This window comes from Dermacentor albipictus, chromosome 1, assembly GCF_038994185.2.
Source record: "Dermacentor albipictus isolate Rhodes 1998 colony chromosome 1, USDA_Dalb.pri_finalv2, whole genome shotgun sequence".
In the NCBI taxonomy this organism is placed as follows: Eukaryota; Metazoa; Arthropoda; class Arachnida; order Ixodida; family Ixodidae; genus Dermacentor; species Dermacentor albipictus.
The window spans coordinates 423876051-423899661 of record NC_091821.1 but is presented as its reverse complement, the minus strand read 5'-3'; the positions used below and the strand labels follow the sequence as shown (position 1 = coordinate 423899661).

The 23611-nt window shown below is 41.9% G+C and overlaps 1 protein-coding gene across 4 annotated transcripts in view; it reads left to right on the top strand.

The window, feature by feature from the left end:
• Positions 1-18727, top strand: part of RhoGEF3 (Rho guanine nucleotide exchange factor 3) — a 424581-nt gene extending 405854 nt beyond the window's left edge. For all 4 annotated transcript variants that reach the window (XM_065425752.1, XM_065425737.1, XM_065425728.1 and 1 more), the window contains 9 exons: positions 443-631; positions 2264-2443; positions 2671-2775; positions 3200-3457; positions 8181-8309; positions 9163-9247; positions 9864-10022; positions 11301-11378; positions 14653-18727. In XM_065425752.1, the coding sequence (XP_065281824.1) occupies positions 443-631; positions 2264-2443; positions 2671-2775; positions 3200-3457; positions 8181-8309; positions 9163-9247; positions 9864-10022; positions 11301-11378; positions 14653-14858 (1389 nt within the window). In that variant the 3' untranslated portion in view covers positions 14859-18727. The remainder of the gene's footprint in view (positions 1-442; positions 632-2263; positions 2444-2670; positions 2776-3199; positions 3458-8180; positions 8310-9162; positions 9248-9863; positions 10023-11300; positions 11379-14652) is intronic.
• The last annotated feature ends 4884 nt before the right edge of the window (positions 18728-23611 follow it).

Genomic DNA, 23611 nt, shown 5'->3' with positions numbered 1-23611 from the left:
GTTGAGTTCATAAAGTTGATTGTACATAAGAATCGTACTTTGTACATTAACTGATTGCACAACTCCTTTTTTCTTGTGCATATGTGTGTTTTAGGGTGTTGTTTAGCTTGTAAGTAACATTTTATTTTTACGTTAAAAGCAACAACAATGGCTGCACTGTTTTGGCAAGATTGGTGTCAGAAATGCAAGAGGCAAAAGTGGGCACATTTCTTACATTTGCTTACCCAGTGCTGATTGTTTGAAGCAAGAGCATGATCATAAAAGTTCCAAGGAAAAGTACAGGGTGAGGCTGCCTACAGCAATGCAGATTACACTGGAATAAGTTGCTTTACCTTGGCACAAGCACTTCAGTTTAATTGTCCAGCAGTCTCTCATGTCACAGAATTGCTCAGTAACTTTTTTTTAATGTCAGTAAGACTGATTGTGTGACCATCGCTTACAGTTACGAGTTGGCCAGGAGGACACGGTGGAGGATTGCATCACCAAGATGGCGGATGGCACACTCACACAACACAAGCCCCGCAAAATGAGTATTGGCTTATTGAGTAATGAGGAGGTCCGTGCCAAGGTTGTCATGGAGATAGTCAACACTGAGAGAGACTTTGTACGGCACTTGAAGGATGTTGTTCAGGTGGGTGAAGGCCTTACTGTTCTCACTTCATTATGTTGTCTGTCCATATGTAGTGATGCATTTCAGCTAATAATTTGTGTTTTACTGCGATAGCAATTATGTGGACATTCCAGGCGCATTATTGTTGTCGTCGTCGTGATGTTCCGTATAAAGTCTGAGGGCAATAACACACTGCGCCACGCGTCACATGCTTTATGTGCGAGTGAAAGCATGCGAAGGAAGCCGGCGATCGCGGCTTAATATGGCACACGCGATAGGAGAAAGCAGAGCGCAAACGCGCCATCTTCCGTCGCTCGCGCAAAGGGCCAGTGGGAGGGTTGTTGTTCTGTGGTAGCAACTGCGCCTTTCGTGACTGGGCCCAAGGGGAACTAACGATCGCGGCTCAATTTCATGCGCCATATAGTATGTAGGAAAGCGGGGAAGCAGCGTGGGAGGGAGGGGGGGGGGGGGGGCGGCTTCGACTCGGCCAACTAGTGCATACTTTGCACGGCCCTGCGCGCTGTATCTTGAAAGGGATCTGCAGATGGCTCATGCCTTTGTGCGTGCTATGTTTTCTCCTCTCTTGCGTTTCTTGCATTTAAGCGATAGACTGCACAAAGAACACTTCACTCACTGCTGCTGCTGCATTTGCTCACACCAGCGTTTTGACTGCGACTGTCCATGCTCCTCGAGTTATGTGCTCGTGTTTACATGTGCGCACTGACACCGTGCTTGTTAATTCAGTTAGTAAACGAATGTTTCCAAGCTTATAGGGCCGATAAAACCACTATCCTTACTTCGTATAGCTGTGTGCTAATTTGTTATCGTAATCGATGCTTTGCTTTCCAGGTGCAGTAGCGACTTTTTTTTGTGCCTGTGCATGTGTGTGTATGTATATCCAGGTTCTTTATGCTACTGTATGGCATACACTAATTAAATTTAATTAAGTTGCATTACATGTTGTCTGCACGTCACTTCATGTAAATACAGTACTTTGGAAGCTGTAGCAGTAGCTAGCTGGGCACGATAAGCAAAACCTGTATCTGCTTCACTCGCAACGTATCCGTATTGTGACGAAACTTGTTGCATTTTTCTTTGGGAACTGGTAACAAGGAAGCTAGGAGGGATGTTTTCCTATTCTAATTAGTACTTACTGCAAGGTAATTGTGATGTGACATCTAGCTTTAACATGCAGAAGCCCATATGAATACATTAAGATTAGTGTTCTCATCCTGTCTGTGGATGCATTCTTCTTCACTTTGGTGGTACTGCTGGCGAATTTTTCTTCCCACATGGCAATGCCTGAAGCTTTTCATTGAACACCATGTCTTATCTGAATTAAAACTTCTGTTTCTTGTTGGACAGCTGACTGTTTAGGATGCAAGGCATGATTTCATCACATTGTGTGTAAAGATGAGCAATTAGAATATGTTGTACAGCATTCGTTCTACAGAACAAAATTTTTCTCACAGTTGTCTGGCATACCTGCCGTGTGAAAGTTTGAAAGGGTAGAATCTCTTTGAATGAGAAATTATGTGGCCAAAGGGTTTGAGCACAGCAGTGAATATATAAATATACCTCTTCCTGGTTATTGCAACCTCTCAGAAAATAATTTGTGCTGAATGTGTCTGTTTCACTTACATTTTTTAACAGGGCTACCTGGCACAGGTCCGACGGAGGCCTGACATGTTTTCTGAAGAGCGTCGTGCCACCATATTCGGAAACATTGAGCAGCTGTACGAATTTCAGAGCAGCTTCCTGAAGCACCTCGAGTCGGCCGTCGATTGGGAGCGGCCACATCTAAGTCAGATCGGATCTGTCTTTCTAGAACATGTAGGTTGCCACTTCCAATTCTTTACATTGCACTCTCCTAACTCTTTTACTGCTCTCACAATAGGCACAATAATTGTTGACTACATTTTTACTGTTGTTGATAAATGTAGCAAGCACTGAAATGTGAAATTTAGGTGGACTGTGTATAATGACTGCAGAACTGAGCAGTGACCTCTGAAACGAGTTCAATTTCTTTATTTTATGCTTTATTTTTATTTCTGTTTCAGAAGCAGGAATTTAGGATCTACTCAGAGTACTGCAACAACCACCCACTGGCTGTCAGTGAACTCCAGGAACTCTACGCTGACTCCAAATATGTACATTTCTTTGAGGCAAGGATGTGTTTCTGTGTAGCCTTGTTGTATAAAATTGCATTACAGGCCCAATAGAAAGCCCAGCAAAGGGACACTAAGTATTAAGTTTAGCTACATCAGTAGACCGCAATTCAGGAATTGCAGGTAGGTCAGCCATTCAAGTGACGTTGCTACATTTCCTTCTTGTCCTTCTCACATTCATTGTTCTTGCCCAATGATCTTCCTATTCTTCCATGCCTTAGTGCCTTGCAATATTGCCTTCTCCTACTGATAACTTAAATCTGTATTGCCTGCTTGCTGATGCAGTTTTTTTCCATTCTCATTATTTCAATCCCAGTTTTACCCTTTGAAATTTTGAAATATCTACAACCGTGGCCATTTCTGGCCCTTTTGTATTCAATGACACTCGGAAGATTTACTCTTGTCTTGCTCATTGGTGCAGGCATGCCGCCTGCTCCAAGACATGATTGACATCTCGCTGGATGGGTTTCTGCTAACGCCAGTGCAAAAGATCTGCAAGTACCCATTGCAGCTGGCTGAACTGCTGAAGTACACACGTCCTGAGCATGCCGACTACCACGCTGTGCGGGAAGCCCTGGCAGCCATGAAGGGCGTCGCCCAAATGGTCAACGAGCGCAAACGCCGTATGGAGTGTCTTGAAAAGCTTGCGGAGTGGCAGTGCAGCGTTTTCAACTGGGAGGCAAGGCTCCTTTCTGTGTCTATTTTGAGAGCAGCTCTGCAGAGAGCCTGCAACGAACGTGTATTGAAGTGTGGGAAGAGGTGTACTGTGAAATTATTTTGTGCCCACTGTCAAGAGGCAGACCGTTTGAGGTGGCTTTGCTCTGAGCATGCACCAGCACACTGGCGAGCCACTGCTTTTGTGCGTCTTTTTCTGTGAAGTTTTCATTATCATTCCATGTCTCCTGACGAACCCCTTGCGATATGTTACATAAAGAGAGAGGTAACAAACATAGAAAAATATAAAATATGTTATAGGTCACATGTGTCAAGCTTTCAATGATGATAGGTGAACCACATGCTTGTTTTGTTAACAGACGGAGAGAGAAAAGGGCAGAACAGAAACTTCACGAATTCCCTTTGCCAGACAGAGTTAGCTAGTAGTATACAAGATGTCCCAACTATCATGCACCAAAATTTAAAAATATGCAAATGCCACGCAGCTGGACAGAACCAAGGTAATGTGGTTTGCCGTCGCTTGGAGATAATCACATTATATTTAAAGCAAAGCTTTCTTTGCCTCTTCCTTCAACTTTCCCACTGCTGCTGCTGCTGCTACTATCTTGCAAACAGTGCCGGGGGTTGGTTCGAGCATGTGTATACATGACATGAGCTAAGCAGAGAGGAAAGATGATTCGAGAAACTTGTTTGGGCCTTTGCACCGCATCGAATGTGCACAATGTCCTCTAGAGCTCCCTGTGCGTCGCTGTATTAGCCTCTTAACAGTTGTAATTATCCATTACCCCACACAAAAGCATTGCAGAAATTGCAACGCTTACGTTTCTACTAACGTGCAAGTTTAGAGGGAAGCTAGATAGAATGGTAGAGAGGAGGGAGGAGAGGAGGCAGAGAATGGGTAGAACCGATGCAGTCGTGAAATTAGTAACAGCCTTGACAGTTTTTGCAAGAAGGGAGGGGGTGGGGGGTGGATTGGGAGAAGGTGGCGTGAGAAGGCAAGGGAACGCTACTACTATAGACACGACAGCGGCTGCGGGCAAATGGGATAAATTTAAGTTCAAGGTACAATACGTTACATTTCTGCTATTTCTGAAAAATAAGCACTATGCAGATTTGTCAAGCAGACAATTTACACAGGGCATGCAGAAGCAGAGCTTCATTAAAGCACACTGTAGGGTCTAGGCGACGCTACTGGAGCGGTCACGCGTCAAATGAACACTTCTGTGCCTGCTGCTGTAACTTTGCGGCTATGGCATTGCTCGAGGTCGTGGGTTCAATCCTTACCACGGCATCCACATTTAAACACGAGTGAAATACAAAAAAATAATAGTGCACTTAGATTTAGGTGCACATTAAAGAAAATTGGGGCGTCAAAATTAATCTGGAGTCCACCACTACGGTGTGCCTCATAATCCTATCGTGGTTTTGGCACATACAGCCTCGTAATTCAATTGAAGCTGGATATTTCTGCCACAATGCGATGTCCCATGTGAGGCAGTGGTAATGCTCAGCCCTCTTCGAGATTATGCACAATGATGCATAACAGTGCCTCAAGCATACGCATCTTCCTGTGTGTTCTGTGTACTATGCACACAAACAGCAGGGGTGCACGCTAGGTAATGTTTAACATTAAGTTCACCATTCTCGTATTGGACTAAACACTGAAGTACTTAAGCATGCGCCGTCAACATCATCATTAGCTATCATCATTCAAAGCAAACAGAATAGTATGCTTTGCTTACATTGATTCCCACACTGCGTGGGATCCAGATATTTTTGCATTCTGCTTTATTACATAATTAGTCTGAAATAATTAATCAACTTCTCAAATATTATACTTAGATGAAAAGTGTCACTGAGAAAATTGTAGAGCAACATGAAAAACTTCCCGATACAGCTTTCTGTTACTCAATGCGTGCTACAGAAAAATGTTTTTCCGAGTATGAAAGAAGCCTGCCAATACACGCAAAATTATGCGGTGAAGGCATTTTGCATGTATTCTCGGGATTCTTTCACGCTCGGAAAAACGCTTTTATGTAGCATGTATTGAGCAATGGAAAGCTGTATTGGGAGTTTTTCATGCTGCGGTATGATTTTTTTCATTGGCACTTTTCATGTAATTATAATATTTGAGAAGTTTATTAATCAAGACCAATTATGTAATTAAGCAGCGTGCAAAAAATAATTCGAGTATCTCCAAGCGACAGCAAACAACATTACCTTGGTTCTGTCCAGCTACGTGGCATTTGCATATCTTTAAATCTTGGTGCATGATAGTTGGGACGCCCTGTATAAACGTTTAATTATCGCTGAAGTTTGTGAAGCATAACAAAGTCGATGTTTTGGGGTCATGCTTGGTTACTCTACAATTGGGTAATTCATTTCATTCCTGGATTATGTTTAGCTATGCACATCTAGTGAATGCTTCAGTTAAAGTGCAGTGTTCTTGGAGGGAAGCAGTCGCACATCACACTAAGTGCAATGCATGATTTGAGATAAGCAGAAGTGTGCCATGAAATTTTGAAAGATTAGAATGTCGTTTTCTGAAATAAACAAAATAGCGCTTTCTTCAAAGTGGCATTGAGTGATCCCTTGTTCATTACTGGTGACCCCAGTGCAGACCAAGGAAACCTCAGCCGTATCTGAGCAGTGAAAAGAAGGCCTGCCATATCACTTCACATAACCTCTCTTGTATACCCACATCTATGAAGCAAGCTATCTCTAAACAGTAGTGACTTTCACCAAACAATGTGAATGCAAGTTCAGTCCAACGCGAACTGCTTCTGCACCCTAGACAAGCATTCTGGAGGTAGCACCAACCAGGCCTTATTTCTTCCCGATCCATCTTTATGCACCAGTTATATCAACCCTGTATCCATTGCTTCTTGCGTTTTTATCACATACACTTTTCTCACAGGGCAGGCATAAGACATCGAATAAGGGTCATTCAGTTACTGGCTCTCTACTAGTAAATTAGGCCCTTCGCTCATCCTAGCCCCTAGCTCAGAACCACAGCTCGTAAAGCGGTTGCATACAACCTTTCCTTAGTATTGATTGCAATTGAACCAAGGAGACAAGTATGTCTGCAGGGAAAAAAGGACATGTGCATAACTTGGAGGTTACAGAAGCAGCTACCCAATGTTACATGGTGCTAGAGTGTGATAAGGTTGGTAGCACTTATGGGCCCTCTGAACTTATACTGAGTAAGTGAGAAAAGTAAGCTGTAATACACAACACACTATTGATGTGGCCGTGCTATGTGTTCCAAAGTGCATGAGAACAAAGTACAGGCCAACCAATTTTTCCGTTATAATTTCATGAACAGCCTAATGTATCAAGACTTATGAACAGGTGTGAGATTCACAAGCTTTATCTGCCTGCAATATTTCTGGGGTTGTATTTTCTAAGAATGCTTTTCCTGCCATTCCCAGTGATAATTCGAGCCAATGACAAAAGACAAGAAGAGAATAATGTGAATAATCATTACACATTATATTGCCCCATTCATGATCCCCATGCGGGCAGCCGCATAATATGTTTCTAGCTGAGTGAGAGAGATAAAAAATAAGGTGGAGATTTTAACCATTCAAAAGCCCAGTTAGATACCCTACGCTGGGGACAAGAAAAGGGGAACATAAGGAAGAGAGAGAGAGAGAGAAAGTAATGCGGTGCAGTATGAGCACGTGTACAGACAGCACTATGCCATCAAAGGCACTCACGCAAGCCATTCATTCTCAGAAAGCACAAAAGTGCCTTCACTGCCTTCTAAGCCACTGATTGGTGGTGGCGGTGTTCCAGTTTTGTCTGTTCACACTGGGGATGATCATCTAGTCTCCTCAATGCATTGGACATGGATTTGCTTTGCGCTTAAAATTGGGAGGACAATGCATGCATCAAATTAGGAAGACAATGACACAATAAATGGTCCATGTTCTCCTTGCAGCTGTAGACATCACATGTAGGACTGTCAACAATTCCAGTTAGTGCTGAACAAGCTTTCGTGAAGGTCAACTCTGTACTACAACTGACACAAAAGAGACACTTCATGTCGGTACAGTACAGCCGGAGATCCGAGTTCCATCAAACGGTTTAATCTGTGCAGTCTGGTGGGCCTTGTATTAGCAGTACACGACTCAGCTAATGAGAATGTACATGGCAGAATGCAAAGCTGTCTTGCAGCGTCTGCCTTTGAGAGAGGAATGGAGATGCAGCCGTCGTCTTAGTCTGATGTCCGAGCTGCTTTATCTGCGTCATTTCCAATGATATCACATGGCCTGGTATCCATTGAAAAGAAATATGATGGCCTTTTTCTCTCAAGTCATGGATAAGTTCCATAACTTTGCACGTCAATTGATCATGAGTTCCAAGGTAGCACGAATGGGCTGTGGCTATGAGTCGGCATACTCATTTTGAGTAGACTCACTGTTGCTCACTGACACTTGTGAGTGTGAGTGGATGTGAGTGTGGACATCAGTGTGTCCCGGCGAGTATGAGTAGATGAGTGACCAGTGAATACTATGAGTGGATGTGAGGGAACATTAGTTAGTCGATGTGAGTGTAAATGCGAGTGAATGTCACCGAGTGTGAAAGGTTGCGAGTATGAGTGCATGTCCACTTTGCTAACCTATTGCTGGGGGCACTTAAAATTATAAACTGCTTCTTGTCGTGTGGCACTGGATACGGAGATGTGTTCTTAATGGCTTTGTTGTATTTGTTGTTTGTGACAGGGTCCCGACCTGTTGGACACCAGCTCCATGCTTGTCCACTCGGGTGAAGCAGTACGAGTGTCATCAGTATGGTCCAGGGATGTGGTCAGCTTGTTTTTGTTTGACAACCAATTGGTGTACTGCAAGAAGGTAGGCTGCATCCCCCTTATGCGTAGCAACTCCTCTTTAAGCGTTTTCCTCTTTTGGGGTCAATAAAAAAAAAGGTCATGCTTGGGGTGAGAAATTACCTTCACTGATACCTTTCATGTATAGTAACACTCTGGACAAGAGATGCCTCGCTGTATAGGGATTTTTTCAAAAGTCCAGTGATTACAGTTGAAGCTTGTTCTGATGAAGTTGCACCCTACCCCAAAACACCATTGTTTTGCCTGGTGCTCGTTACAAGCACATATTTGTTACATGCCAATATTCACTGTCAATTTAGATTTACTTTATTAAATGCATGTTCTCTTCTATTGATGTATTACCGTAGAATACTTGCTATCATATGTGGCAGTTAAACCTTTATTTTTCTTTCTCAAACCTTTGTACTAAGCTTGTAAACATGAGTAATAAGCCTGTTTTACTAACTTTTTCTCTGTCAACACTCTCCTTATGTATTTAAGTTGCAGAAGCATAGTGGGAGAAACTGTAGCATGTGTTGATGATATAGCATGCATGCCAGCAGCACTAATTGCAGTCGTTCATTGGGACACAATATAATGAGCATGTATGTTGTTGAAAGCATACAATTTTGTTAAAGCATCAGATGATTTCACGCTTCAGGGAGCATATTCTCGCACGATCACTCTCGGCGATGCTATTGCCTTAGCGTGTTGCCGTGCTCAACCAGTCAATAAGCACACACTGAAAGTGATAATGCCAAAAGCAGTTGTCCGAGAGTATGTCCCCTGGTTTCTTTTACCCATTCAGTGCAATGTAAGCAACGGTTATACTTAACGCTTGATAAAACATTACATTTTTTTTCCTTCTTTCTGCACAGGATATGATAAAGAGGAATACGTTGTCATACAAGGGCAGACTGAACATGAACTCTTGCTGTGTTGTGGATGTTGAGAATGGCAAAGGTATGTGTATGTGTATCTGCTAATATTTTAACATTCAGAGATAAAGTTGCAAGTGTAACTGCACTTGACCAGCGGCATTTGCATGAATGTGACACTTGCACTTTGAATTTGCTGGCACAGCATGACACAATATTTGAAGTATGCCATTGATGGTGCCTCTGAATTGCCATCATTGTTTGCTTTTCTTGAAAATAATTCATTACCTGCATTATGTCTGTTTTTACTGTAAGCACCACTCAAACCCTCTGCAACATGACTTCTCTTAGCCTACTGCTGGGGAAACAGCATCAAGACTTCTTGCATGTTGGCTGTCTTTACAGCTTGTTTTGCATTTGTGTGTAGACCCCAGATTGCTTCATGTGCTGAATCTCCTGAGTCTGTTCATTCACTAAATTAAAGATTCTTGCATAGTCTGGTTCAGGTATGCGCACTTTCTGAATTTGCATTGATAACTTTGTGCCATTTCTTCTCGCACCCGGTATATTAAGCTTTAACAGTACTTTGCATTACAAATGTAATGTTATATATGTGATATTATAGATGTAAATATATAATTAGTTATACATATTATATTTATGAATGTAATTGCATAGTGGGCTTATCCTTTTCTACTTAGATTCACAGTTTGGCACGACTGTGAGGAATGCCTGGAAGATATATTGTACCACCAGGGAAAAGTGGTACCTGTTCTTTACGAAGACTGCTGCTGAGAAGGAAAAGTGGCTGCAGGCATTCCAAGCCGAAAGGCAAAGGGTGCGTGACGACCGGGAGCAAGGTGAGAAGGTGTCTAGTTAAGAATACAATTGTAATCTGGTCGTCGTAGGCTCATGTTGTGCTTTTTTTTTCCTGTCCAGTATAAGTTATGGATGTGTTGTTACTGACCTACACCCTATGCCCAGACAACTGTAAACATGACTGCAGACAATCTAGCTTAAACCTATAGATGTTTTTACCTTGTCAAATTTTTTGTATATTGGCAACTCTTTCCTCCACCAATAAATACAGAAAGGTGCTTTTACCAAATTTCAATAGCAATGGGGCACTCGCGTAGCCATGTCTCAAAATGCAATTGCTGAAGAGTCTGCTAACATGAGTGTGCGCAAATTAGCCCATATTACATTACTATAGTGCTAATGGGATTCATAGCTGGCTTGCTGATACAGATGCATCGGGGCAAACTGCCTGACAAGAAAGGTATGAATGGGAACAGATGAGAGCAGACTTACTACTGAGTTTATTGAAAAATTAAAAGAGCCTTATATATAACATATTTATTAGATTATAAGGTGGTTGCAATTACAAGTTAAAGATGCAGTTGGGAGACCCAAGGTTAAGTATGCACACTAATATAAGGTGATATAGAGTACATGATGGATTATTGACACTCGGCAGTGATTTCCTGAAGTACTGAATTACTAACAAAGCCAAAACACAAAAAGGGGACTATGAAATAGGGGGGAAGGAAGCTGAACATATGGAGTGCGGGTTATGTGAATTTTGCTTTTAGGTAGGGCTTCAAGGCAGTGTGAATTTCACCTTACAGTGTAGCTTCATGGTATCACGGCGTGTGCTGCCGTAAAGCCACACTGTAAGGCTGTAAGTTGGTGCTGCCATGAAGGTTCACCTAAAGTCAAAATTCACATATCACCTGCACTCTGTGTCTACTGTTCCTCGCATGTAAAGCGAGGTTGACTACGAGGCTAAGGATATTGGGAAAAGACGTCGCCTTCTATTTTAATAAATGCGGTAGTACGTAGTCGAAGCCTCATGTTACTGTCACGGCTACAAAGATACTAGCTTAGGTAAATAACAGCATGACTCACATTCTTGTGTTACACATGGAGCATAAATAAATTAATTCCCTGCCTCTACACTCGTTTGTTTCCTTTCTTACTTTGTGTCCCACTTTGTCCCACTGTTTGTGCCAACGAATTATTGGGCGGTAGTCAGTGTGAGGTACAAAAGTATCATCAGGGAGTCCAATAACCAGGAAGTTCTTGGTCATCAGCAATGGGCATTATATATATATATATATGGCCTTCTTCATTTTCAGGCTATGTTGTGACCGAGAGTGCAAAGAAGTCTGCGAAGATGGCACTCAACAACAAGCTCAAGCCAAAACGTCCGAGGGGTATGTGTAGCCCCCAGTGCTTTTTCTTGTTTCCGACAGAGTGCTCAAGTGAGCTTTTCACCTTGGAGAGGATAAGCAGTTAGCACAGCTTAACTGAAAACATTGCGCTTGAACATATCGAATACCTCTGTCACATGGGCACCCGCAAACTCCTTTTAACTCTGTCGTCTTTATCTCGATGGAGATGTACTCGGCGTCAAACGGTCGCCCTTTCGCTAAGGGAGTTTAATGGAGCTTTTGGTCAAGGGAGATTGGCTGAAGGGAGTACTCGTGCGCCTGTACTTTTTGTTGTAAAACTGACAGTTTAATTATTGTTTGCATTAACATTAATCTTGTGTGTGTTTAGAACATTCTATTGAACTAAATAAACGTTCAAACACAATTCAGCAACAGTTATGCTTGCTAGTGCATAATACTCTCGACCTAGGCCACTTGGCGTCACGTTTTTCTCATCTTTCAGGACACTTACACGAACTCGACAGAATCGGGTCGAGTCAGCTTGTCGGGCTGGAATATGCCTGTCAAGCTCATGTGAACACTAGCTGGTCGGACTGAACAAACGTTGAGCGGGCTGAGTCAGCCTGACCCGTTCGCAGCGTGCATGTAAACGCAGACTGGTCCGGCCTGCCAGCACTGAGAGTTGTGCGGGAACACTGTGACGTCGCAATTTATGTGCCGGCAACGGCGTCAGTATCGGGATAAGGCCAAGACAAGGCTCTGTGCAGTGCAACCTCATCATAGTGATAAAACCAACGAAAAAGAGCTGTTGTAGATGGCAGCGGAAACCGGAAGCCCATTTCAAACATGCTGATGTCTTGGCTCGTCACTGTGTGCCGTCATTGTCCAGACTCGTCAGAAGCGAGTTCATGTAGACGTGGTCATGTCGGGTTCAGTGAGCCCGATTTCTGACTTGACCTGCTTGTGTGGAGTTCGTGTAAACGTGGCCTTTGTCGTGCTAGTCGTACAATGGTAGGTGGGGTCACTCATGACTGACACCGGCACAGTAGACAAAAGGAAAGCTCAGGAGATCACCGTGCACGAAGTGTAGCATTTTAGTATAGTTTGCAGCAGAACACAGAGCCAACTTGTCACGCCGCAAATGAAAACACAGATAAGCACAGGGTGGCTAGCGTTGCTGTCAGCACTGCTATGTCTAGTGAGCGTACTTTGATATTTAACAAGGTATTTGTTTTTTGCATCAAATATATTGAATAATATTTTATGGAAGGAGTGTTAATTATAATAGCTACGAGCGTAATTAGAAGTTACATTCTTGTACATGTACAAAAACCAAACAGCACTGAGTGCACCTCTGGCAGCTACTTTAAAAAACTCCTTATTAGCCGTGTGATATGACCACATCTTCCTTGAGGTTGAACTCCTTCTAGGAAGTCTCGTGCTCCCTTATACTAAAGGAGTTACTGGGTGCCCATGTGACATGGGTATAACTGGATGTTGTAATAATTGTAATTTGTAACTTTTTACATCCATTTGAAATTGCCAAAATTTAAACAGGTGCTACAATCTGGAAATTGGACCATAATTCATTTAACTGGTCAACTATTTTCATGTAACTATACCAGGATCCTGTGCAAGACTGAATGTTACTCTTTTTTACTTTTAACATGATCACTTTTCTCAAAACTTCCATTTCAAGATTAGTTGCAGTAATTTCACTGCCTACCTGAGCTTTAAAAACAATTATATACATATTAAAATTAGCCGTATGATACCATTGTTACTTGATGCAAATTTGCTTTCTCTGTTCACTGTTTAGTGCAGCATTCTTTCTTTTTTCCATGACAATTGGAACACTTTTACTAAGACACCTGGGGAAGGTCACAGGAAGGAGATAAACACAGTATTTTGCTGAACTTTTTACTCATTGTCCCTCTGCTCATAAAAAGGTCACACAAACTGTACCAAACACTATTAACTTTAATTGCATTGTACTAACAGGGCAGCATTCATCACAATTACTCATCTTCATCTCTTGTTTTGCTAACTCAATTTTACGTGCTCTCTTGTTGATTGCTCATGTAAAACGAAGTAGGGTGGGATCCTTGTCAAGCTGCATGCTAGCAGCTTTACTTCTTCACTCACCATCCTCTATCAAGCACATGGAAGAAATGTGCACAGTAATGCAGTGTTCTGTACTGTACTACCACGCACTGCACGACACAATACTGAGTCCCATCAGGTCCACACAGTGCAGGAAAGGCTAGGGTTCATGCTAACTAATCAGTAACGAGGGCCATCTGCTTGTTCCAAGAAGGAATTAGGGCTTGCCCACTGTGTACCACTGATCCTCCCGTGAAGCCTCTATGTGGAGAGTGTTAAAGGGCCCATTGCAATGAAATTTCACTTTGGCTAAATTTGTTATAAATGAGTAGTATATATCACTGAGCCAATCTTGGTAAAGCCGCCACAGAGCCAGCCTTTAAACAACACTTAAGCAGATTATGCGTGGACCTGGTGGTGTCGCTATGATGGTAAGTCCCAGCATACTGTGTCTGGGATTTTTCAGCATGCCACGGGTGCCGGGTGCTTGATCTGGCTCGCTTCACCAAGCTTGGTGATCTACAAAGATCAATCGGAGCATGAGGTAGTCCGACCGCCTTGACCGCAAGAGGGCTCGCTGCAGCAACTTGCTGTGACCGCTGTATCTACACTATGCAGCAGCGTGACCTCCATGATTGCACGGGTGTGCCGTTGCGATGTTGGAGGTCATGTGTCACTTCTGGCGAGCGGTAATGACAGTATTTCTTTTCAGTTTCAGTATCAAAAGCAGCAGTTCTTGCAAGCTTTTCATGACGCTTCCACTCATACCTTAAATGTCAAATTTTTTGCAGAATATTATGTATATCTACATTGTTGTTAACTAGGCTTTTTAGGCTGTCCAAAATTTTATTGCAGTGGACATTTGAGCCATGGAAAATGAAGGAACCCTCTTCTGGTTCTTTATTCTAAATGGCTGGCATGATCCATAGCTTTCTCTATGTTGCGCAGAGTTTTGCAAGACTGAGCATAGACTGCACAATCCCATGCAACACTGCACCACTCACCGTACTACTTTAGAACACATGCCATACACTGAAAGACACACACATCACACCACACCAGAGCACGCACTACACATCATTAAACAGAGGCCACGAGAAATATGTGCATCACTCTGACCTCATGTTGATTATTCTTGCAGTACCTGCCCTTTTGTTCCATGTACCTTTTTTTCATGTGTTCTTGCACCCACTTTTCTTGTCCTGTTTTGCAGCAAAACTTCCCAAGGGACCACGGTCCCAGCATCCCGATGTTGCTGTCGTGGAGATCCTTCTTGACCCACCTGGCCCAAAGCCCCGAACTGGAAGCCTGCCGTCAACTCTGCATACCAGCCATCACACAGTTTCAGCCAACGGCTTGCCAAAAAAGAAGGGCTCGGGCTGGTTTCATTTTGGCAGTGGCAAGAAAGTGAAAAAGTAGGGTGTGTGTGAATGTTGATAAGAACACTCCTAACTTTTTGAATACAAATCGAATACTAATAATGAGGAAAGTGAATGAGTTTAACATTGATTTAGGTATTGAGTATTTGTAATTGTCCTTGAGAAGTGGAGAAAGAGTGAAAAGTGTAGTTCGGCTGAACGAAATTGCATTTGTCAACTTTTTCAATGTTGTTTGACTGACAAAGGTTTGTCAGTGATGCCACACTAAACTAAACATTGTGTGACTTGTGTCAGTAGTAACCATTCACTGCAATCTTAACTACACAAATTTACAATTGTTGACTGCATTGACGAGGTTTATATCCGTGACCTAGCTGGTTATATGTTTATCGTATTTTATTTATTATTTTACTTAGGATGGACTGTAGGCTCTAGGCCCAAGTTATGCATGAAATAAGTGGAAATTGTGGATTCAATGCATGTGACAATGCTGGTAATAGATGACACACAAATTTACATGTCAGGGTCTTTCACAACAACATGCAGCAGCACTGCAGTCATGCATGTCCTAATTGCACTGATGTCTCAGAAGTGTGTCATGCTTAATAATGAATAAATCTAGGCATACAGAAGTTCATTCACTGATGCAATTTGTCATTTATAAATCTGTAATTTGTTCTTTTAGGTTTTCGTTCTCGGACAGGGACAAACTATTAGTCCATAATGCACACATTTAGGTGTACTAGTTATTCAATGATAGCATCATCTGCTACCTTGTTTTTCTTGTTACGGGCTGTACAGTGCAATAAAGCAGCTAGAATTGTTGTGTAATAGCCTGTTTCTAGGTGCGTTAACAATACTGAATGCTTACACTTCGAATTTGCATTATGGGATATTTTCATTTCACTTATACGCACAATATATGTGCAGATGTTAATTCATCACTGCACTGTGTACACATTGAAGGGTGTTGACTACAGCAATCTCACATATATGGAAGAATGCAGAAAAACCTGGAAAGGCATTAAATTGTAAGACAAGAAAAATGAATTAGGAACTTTGAAACTTATGTGAGGATACCGTGTAAACACGAAAAAAATAAAAGCACTTTCTCTTCTGTTCTGTGCTAGAAAATAACTGAAGCATTCTCTATCTATACCAGTGTACTTTGTCTCTTTAAATGAGTTACTCTTATTGGTGGCAATGTTGTCAAACCATTGGCAACATGTCCGCATTAATGTATTTAATGAACTAACTCTTGCACATATTTATCAAGTCAATCTATGTTAGAAACAAAGACAGGATATCCTGCAATGAATGATGTCACTCTATTTTACTGATAATATAGAAGGCACTCGATGCTCAATGAATATATGGGCCGATGTGCCCAGAATAAACGAATCCATAAAAATATATTTGGTGTCTCCACATACTCAGGGCTTTGAGAAACACGTTGGACATTTGAGTTATCATTGCTTTGAATAGTAAACGAGTAGGTGGTTTAATGCCAGCGATGTTGTGGCCCATGTTGACAGTTTGGAATGCGGCTTTGAGCACCTTGTGATTCATTATTGATGGTGCTATTGCTAGAAACTGTTTCCGTGGCGCCGATCATTTATTCCTCGCAATCAGAGGCAGCTTACCATCAGCACTGTTTCCCTTCATTGCAAAGCGAAACAAAGGCAGTCCAAGTACAGACAGAAAAAGTGGACAGAAATGCAAATGTCAAACCAAACAGTGTTTGATGTTTGCATACCAGCCCTTGATGTGACTGCGTGTAACATTGTCACACTGACTAGCCTAGTTCATATTATTGACCAAGTTGTGGTGTTTAGTATGTGTGCTTGTGGAATACTGGCTCATGTCTGATATTCGATTTGTATTCAAAACCTTGAGAGTATTTACTGCTCACCCTTGCCAAAAGTGACACCCACTTCTCCTGTCATGCCATCAACTGTCAGGTGCACCATTACACCCAGTGCGCGGTGCATTGGACACCACTGCAGCTTCTTATTTATATTGCTTTTCATTTTTATTTTGCAGGAAGGTAGGAGTGACTTGTAACTATATTGTAATTTGCTTTCGTACACGCACACTTTTGGGGTGTGGTGTAAGTCTGCGGCATATTTATTGTACGATCAAACTATGCAGATCTGTTTGCCAGCGATAACAGTGTCTCCGTTAAAAGGAAACAGCACTTGTTGAAGTGCCCAAACCTTGCAGCCGCGTGACTCGAACGTTTTTCCTTTTTGGTACTGCCGCTGACGGAGGATCGAGTGTTTACACTAACTTTTGCGATAATCATTTTCAACAGTTTAATCCTGCCAATCCAGGGACTGTGAGGGGACCGAAAGACATGTAACTTGGCAGTGGTCAGTCTGCCTTGCAGATTGCTGTCGCCTTGTTGCTCTGTGGCCAATCGAAGTGGACTTCCAAAATTCTGGGGTCTACATGATTGGAGTAACAGCGATATTAAAATGTCTGCTCACACAGGAGGACTTGTATTAGTCAAGGTGCTGTCCCCTGGTAGTGTTGTGCGCGGCTTTGCTCGACCAGCTGTTGTTGTAAATCTTTACTGCCTGTCTGCCGTGCCCCCTGCACTGTTCAATCGCAGGTATATGACCTTGTATACTTTGCCACGATTGTCGCTTGGGAGGCAAAAACCCTGTTCACAGCGTTGGCATCTGTAGCAACAAGAACGTTGTGTTTCCTCGTGCACGCGCTCGAGATGTTGCGTGTGCTCTTCAGTTGACATTGCTGCCCACTCGCTTGCCTACTGTTTGGTGTGACAGTATCCCACTGTGCCGAACTTAAAAAAATCAAGGCCTGTCATGTGGCAGCGCTCACCAGTTCGTCCTTCTGGCGTTTCGTCGCTTGCATCGCACAGACTCACTATGTGAGCGCTCTATGCATTGGTTTGCCCGTAGTAAAGAAGTGACAGATTTTTAGCTCTCTGGAATAAACTCTCTGTGTGTATTCAAGGGCACTCGTGCTAATACCGTTAGTTTGTTACATGTGCTTCAGTCATTCTACCCATTTTCGCTGGCTACTCTCACATGGTGGCTCCTTGTTGTTTAAAGAGTTTTATGTATATAACTGCTTGCGTGGCAAATCCTGAATGTTCTTGTGTAACGGCCTAGTCTAGACGAAACAGCCAAGGCAATGCATCTTGTCTATTGCATAATAACTGTGAACACACACACACTCAGGCTACTTTATTTGTTTGCGTACTGATCACAAATGTATAAAAAAAGGAAGAAAGAGAGGCATTGTTGTTGCTGGCGTAGTGAAAGTCTGAGACATTTTTATGTACAGGTTACAACTCACTCACGGGTTTCCACAGTCTGTAACATTGTTGCATCCAGGTGTTGTCTATAGGTGGTTGTAAAGAGTTTTTCCTGCATATATGTAAATGTCATGTTACCTTACTGAGACAATGACTTTCATTGCATTGGTGTGCTGCTGCGTGAGATGAAGCGCACCTCCCATCTTTTTTTTTTTTTGGAAGTGTTGCCAATCTAGACCAATCTCGTGGATTGTTAACAGCGGGTCGGAACTTGTTCAGATGTGTTCTCACCTTCTCCGAATGGCACAATCTTTCGTGTGTATAACGTCTTCCAATGACGGGCACCTGGGGTAGCCCCAGAACAGCTAGTCTATGGCAGGAGCGGGGGGAACGGGACATTGGGCACCTGAGTCATGGCACAGCGCAGATGTCCCTAAGCCTAAAGCCCCTATTGTGTCAGACTCTGTGTGTGTGTGCGTGTGCGTGCATGTGTATAATTTGGGCCTTTTGTAAAATATGTGCCTGTATATTTTAAATGTGTACATACTTTTATATGTTTCCACCATCTCTAGCATGTTGCAGAGTGTTTATGCATGGAATAAATATATGTTTACATTTATTCACCCTGTTCATTTCATTTGTACCCTTGAATTTTTTTGTTCACATTGCAACCTGACTAGCCATGTGCATAATTGCAGCAGAAACTTTGTGTCAAGCACGAATTAGATGAGTAATCACATAAAAGAGTTACTTGCTGGATAAGTTATTTTTGGGTAACTGAGGTGGAACCAGCTGACAGTGCATAAACACAAGTCCCATGCACATAAGTTTACTGGTTACGTCATTTACTGAACAATTGCTGCTTAGGAGAATAAATTGTAGAAACAATTTTTACTGCAGCATACTACAGATTAATTACCACTGTTCTTCAAAGCAACTTTGGCAAGATTCACCTGCCTAAACACACAATAGCTCATAGCTTGAAAGGCTCAATTTTCCTTCTTAAAGCAGCTCTCCTCAAATCAGTAGCTCATATTGCAGATGCATCATTAATTTTCATAAAAAGGAGCGACAGAGACATCTGGAGAGCGAACAGCGACAACTTCTTGGCGAAGGTGCATTGTTCATATTCATACACAATATGTGTACAGAAGCACCGAAAGCAAGAAACAAGATTATGAGGAACCAGATTTGCAGCTGACTGTTTTCAATTAACATCTTGAAGTTGGTTGCAATTTCTCAACATATCCATTGTACGCCCCTGATCTGGAACTTAAGTGAGAGAATGTTCATATAGTATGCTTAATCTTAATTTTATGGTGCCAACACCTTAGCATCTTTCCAACTCTCTTATTAAAAACAATGCTCTACAGAAGGAAGCTTTCAGTGACCGTGCGTGAACACTCCATAAAAACATTGTGGCTGTGTTTATTCAGATGTTGAAATTTTAAAATTCACCTCTCCAACACTGACTGCTTTAGAAGCTCCCATACAATGTGATACACTGCGGTTTACAAGCTGTAACACACTTGATGAGAAAAGATAGATATACTAATGCTCTTTTTGCAGTTCAGAGGCTGAATTTATTAAAGCGTGCCAAAGCTCAAGATGAAGTTGAAGAACACCCAAGATGAGATGAACTGAAATGGTCTCTATTGCCCAGCCAGTGTTATTGCTGCCAAAAATTGGTTACACCTGCATACTCCACAAATTACATTCGTGCACTAGTTGCTAGTCCTTTTGAATATGCATATCTGTGATGTATTTCAGATTCCCAAGATCCATCATTGTATTAATATCCAATTATCAACATTTTTTCTTGTAACACAAAATTATTTCTGCATCATATTTTAGATGGTTTACTAAGCCATCTGCAATCTCCTGACAAGCATCATCATTGTGACAGATTCTTCATAGTGTGAAGAAAAGTCTCGTGTTGGTATTTTTTGCCCAATGTGAGACTGGAATTTTTCCCTGTGGCAGCTGGATTTTATACGCATTTTCTTGGCTGAATTCATGGCAGTGATGTTCGCAGTACACAAATTCACCAATTACATCAGGTGTGATAATCGCAGACTTTTTATCTTAATTTGTGTTCATCACTAACTGCTTCTAGTGGTTCTCACTTTAAGAGGGTGTTTCATTCATTGGTACCTAGATACTGCAGAAGTTTCCGTATAGTTTGGATACCTGGTCGCAAAGGATTATATTTAAATCAAAACGAAATGAAATTGGCAGATTCCTTATCCAAGAGTGATAGGTAGCCTGATTCTTCCATATTGTCCTTTGTCTGCTTATGCCATGGCTGCTCAGTTTCATAGGCATATCATCGTTCAAGCAGTGTCAGACTTTGCACCGACTAACTCCACAATTACCAACGTCTTTTATGTACCTGGCACAAAGAATTTTGCCAGACACATAAAACATAAATGTCCATCGTGAAGCTATGCAGTTGCATACTGACACTAAATTTCTATCGACAGAGGTCTGGGCTGATTCGCTCACCACTGCTCATTCTGTGGTGAGCTGAAGACAATAGATCACTTCTTTTTGTCCTGTAGACGTTTCACTATAATAAGAGAAAGAGTAAACTCCGCTATGCAGTGTCTATATAAACTTGTCCATGTCTGTGATCCTGCCTTTGGAGCCTCTATTCTTGGTTTCAGTGACAGAAATTTTGCTCTGCAGTTTGAAATTTTCTTAGCAAATCCAATCGATTATGCTTCTAAATTGATTCCCTATTTTTAAATTCTGCATTTGGTGTTACTTTTTTTTTTGCTTCCACCTGCACACTGCACTTGTTATCTATAATTGGCAATTTCCATTTTTTTTTTTAAATTTCCCCTCTTAACTGTTTCTCTTAACCACCTTACCCACGACCAATGCTGCTCTGTAGGTGTGCACCAGAATTATTCAGGACAACAACAGATGACAGGTTGAGATGGAAGAGGAGGATAAGAAAGTTAGGAATGACAACATGACCCTTGTTCCATCTATTTAACATGTGTCGGCTTATTACATATTTTAGTGCAGTCGACAAGTGAACAAAAACGTGGGTGACTTTTTTGTTTTTTTGTGGAGAGATGCAGTGACCGAGTGGTATTACTAGGTGCAATTACTAGGCTTCATGTGACCGACTCAAAGCTCGGAATATGATGCCTTACAGTGAACATTGTTGAAACAAAGAAACAATTAACACCAAAGCCTCACTATGTTCCATCTTGCTAATTTCTTCAAGTTTACTCCATGTACAAATTGAAGTGAATAGATAGGCCCTGCGAGCTCTTGTCGACGGTGGAGCTTCAATATCAATTCTAAATAAAAGCTGAGCAAATGCAGAAGAAAATCACAGGCAGATCAGTCCTTGTACGAGGCTATGTTAGACGTAAAAAGGAGCACTGTAAATGCTTAAGCTTAAGACTAAAATACTAGTTGTAGTACATGAAAGTTCTTGCTTTGGTGATTAAAGACATCGTATATGACCTTCTTTTTCACCCAGATATGAAGTTGTTGAGGCTAAACATTAATTGGGAGTCTTAAACTGTCTTAAAGTTAAGCCCTGATGAAGATAATTGAAAATGTTTGACTGGTGTAAACCGAATTCACAAGACGAAGAAAGGAGACAGTACTCAGAAAATCTACCTAAAATTGTTTCGTTTGGGAGGCTGTCCTCCTGGTACCATCAAATTCGAAGTCCTGTTTAAACTACAAGGCACTAATATAGTGAGAAAAGCCATACAACCTATCGAGAGAAAAGAAGACATGGCTAAAGGAGGAACAACAAAAGATTTTAGACGTAGGTATCGTCCATCTATCTGTATCACTGTTTGCATCAGCAGTCACCATCACTCCCAAAGAAGATGGTAGCCTCAGACAGTGCACTGACTAGAGTGATTAAGAGTCGGATGCAGCTGATCTGGTCCCAATGCCTCGAGTAGACAGCATCATTGACAAAGCAAGTGGATGTATAGAACAACGGAAAGCTGGGATAGTTGGTAAAGATTCATTATGCAAAAAGGTGAGACGTGCAGACAGGACACAAGAGAAGTGGACAACACGAACAGCATTCGTGTGGTCCACTTCTCTTGTGTCCTGTCTGCATGCCTCACCTTTTTGCATAATAAGTGGATGTACCTGCTTTTCTAGGATAGATCCATGCAAAGGCTTTTGACAGGTGCCACTCCAAGAAGAAATCAAGCAACACACTTTGTGACTCCGTTTGACATTTGTGAGTATAATTGTCTTCCGTTTGGTTGGGAAAACTCCCCTAGCTGGCGGGTTTCAGAATATGATGAATACTGCTTTGAACCCTTTTATTGGTCGCTTCTGCAATGTATGTATAGACGACATCATCGTATATTCTAAGAATGAGCAGCAACATGAACATATTGCGTATCTTCTCACTGCCTGGTAGGAAACCATACTAAATGTAAATTTCAAAAAGAGTGAGTTTTTGAAAGAACAGTGTCTTTTTCTGCTCAACTATGCGATGGTAATACCAAAGAGTCTGTGCTGCGCATCGCTAAACTAGTGAAGCCATCTGACATACACTCACTTAGCATGTTTTCTGGACTAGTCGGTTGTTTGAGACTGCTACAAATATGTGATGCTTAATAAGGTTGACCCAAAAGATATACCATTTAGCTGGACAGACGAATGCGATTGTGCATATAAGGAGCTGGTGCAGATTATTTCTTCTGACCTTGTGCTTTGCCTTCCAGACCTTTCACTTCCATTTGAACTTAATGCAGGTGTGCCTCATTATGGAACGAGAGTGGTTCTGTATCAGTGAGACTTCACCTGGGCACTCAATCAACAGCTTCATGTGGTGGGTTACTAGTCACACTTACACCAAAGCAGAAGTAAACTTACAATGACCCAAAGACAAGCCCTTCCTGTCCTAAAGACTGTTCAATACTTCCACTCCTACTTAGAAGGAACAAAATTCAAGCTTTATACTGATCATAAAGCACTCGCACACCTTTGGATGTTGGTGGAACCCAAAGAAAAAATCGCAAAGTGGGTGAAAATGCTTCAGCAATTTGACTTCGAAGCCAGTTATCATCCTGGGGTTTCCATCAAAGATGCTGATGCTATGTCAAGTTTGGCAGTCATACCTGTTACAGTTCACCAAGAAGCAATAAACGCAGCAAAAATTTTTTGAAGGAACTGAAGCACTCCAGCCAACAGTGAAAGCGAAAGTTGCAGTGTTTCCCACCCTAGTGTCGAAAAACTTAGACTTCTATCATAAGAGCCCTCATTCAGGTGGACATGACGGATTTTGGAGAACCTATATGAAATAGCAAATTTACATGGCCTTACACGATAGGATACCTCAAGAGGCATGTGCAGATCATGTCATGAATGTCAGTTGAATAAAGTGAAATTTAAGCAACCAACACAATGAATACGCGGAACACTCATGGACACTATTCGAAATTGTCCACTTGGACTTCGCTGAGCTCTGTACGAAGTCCAAAGGTGTGAAAAAAATGCAAGCTATCCTT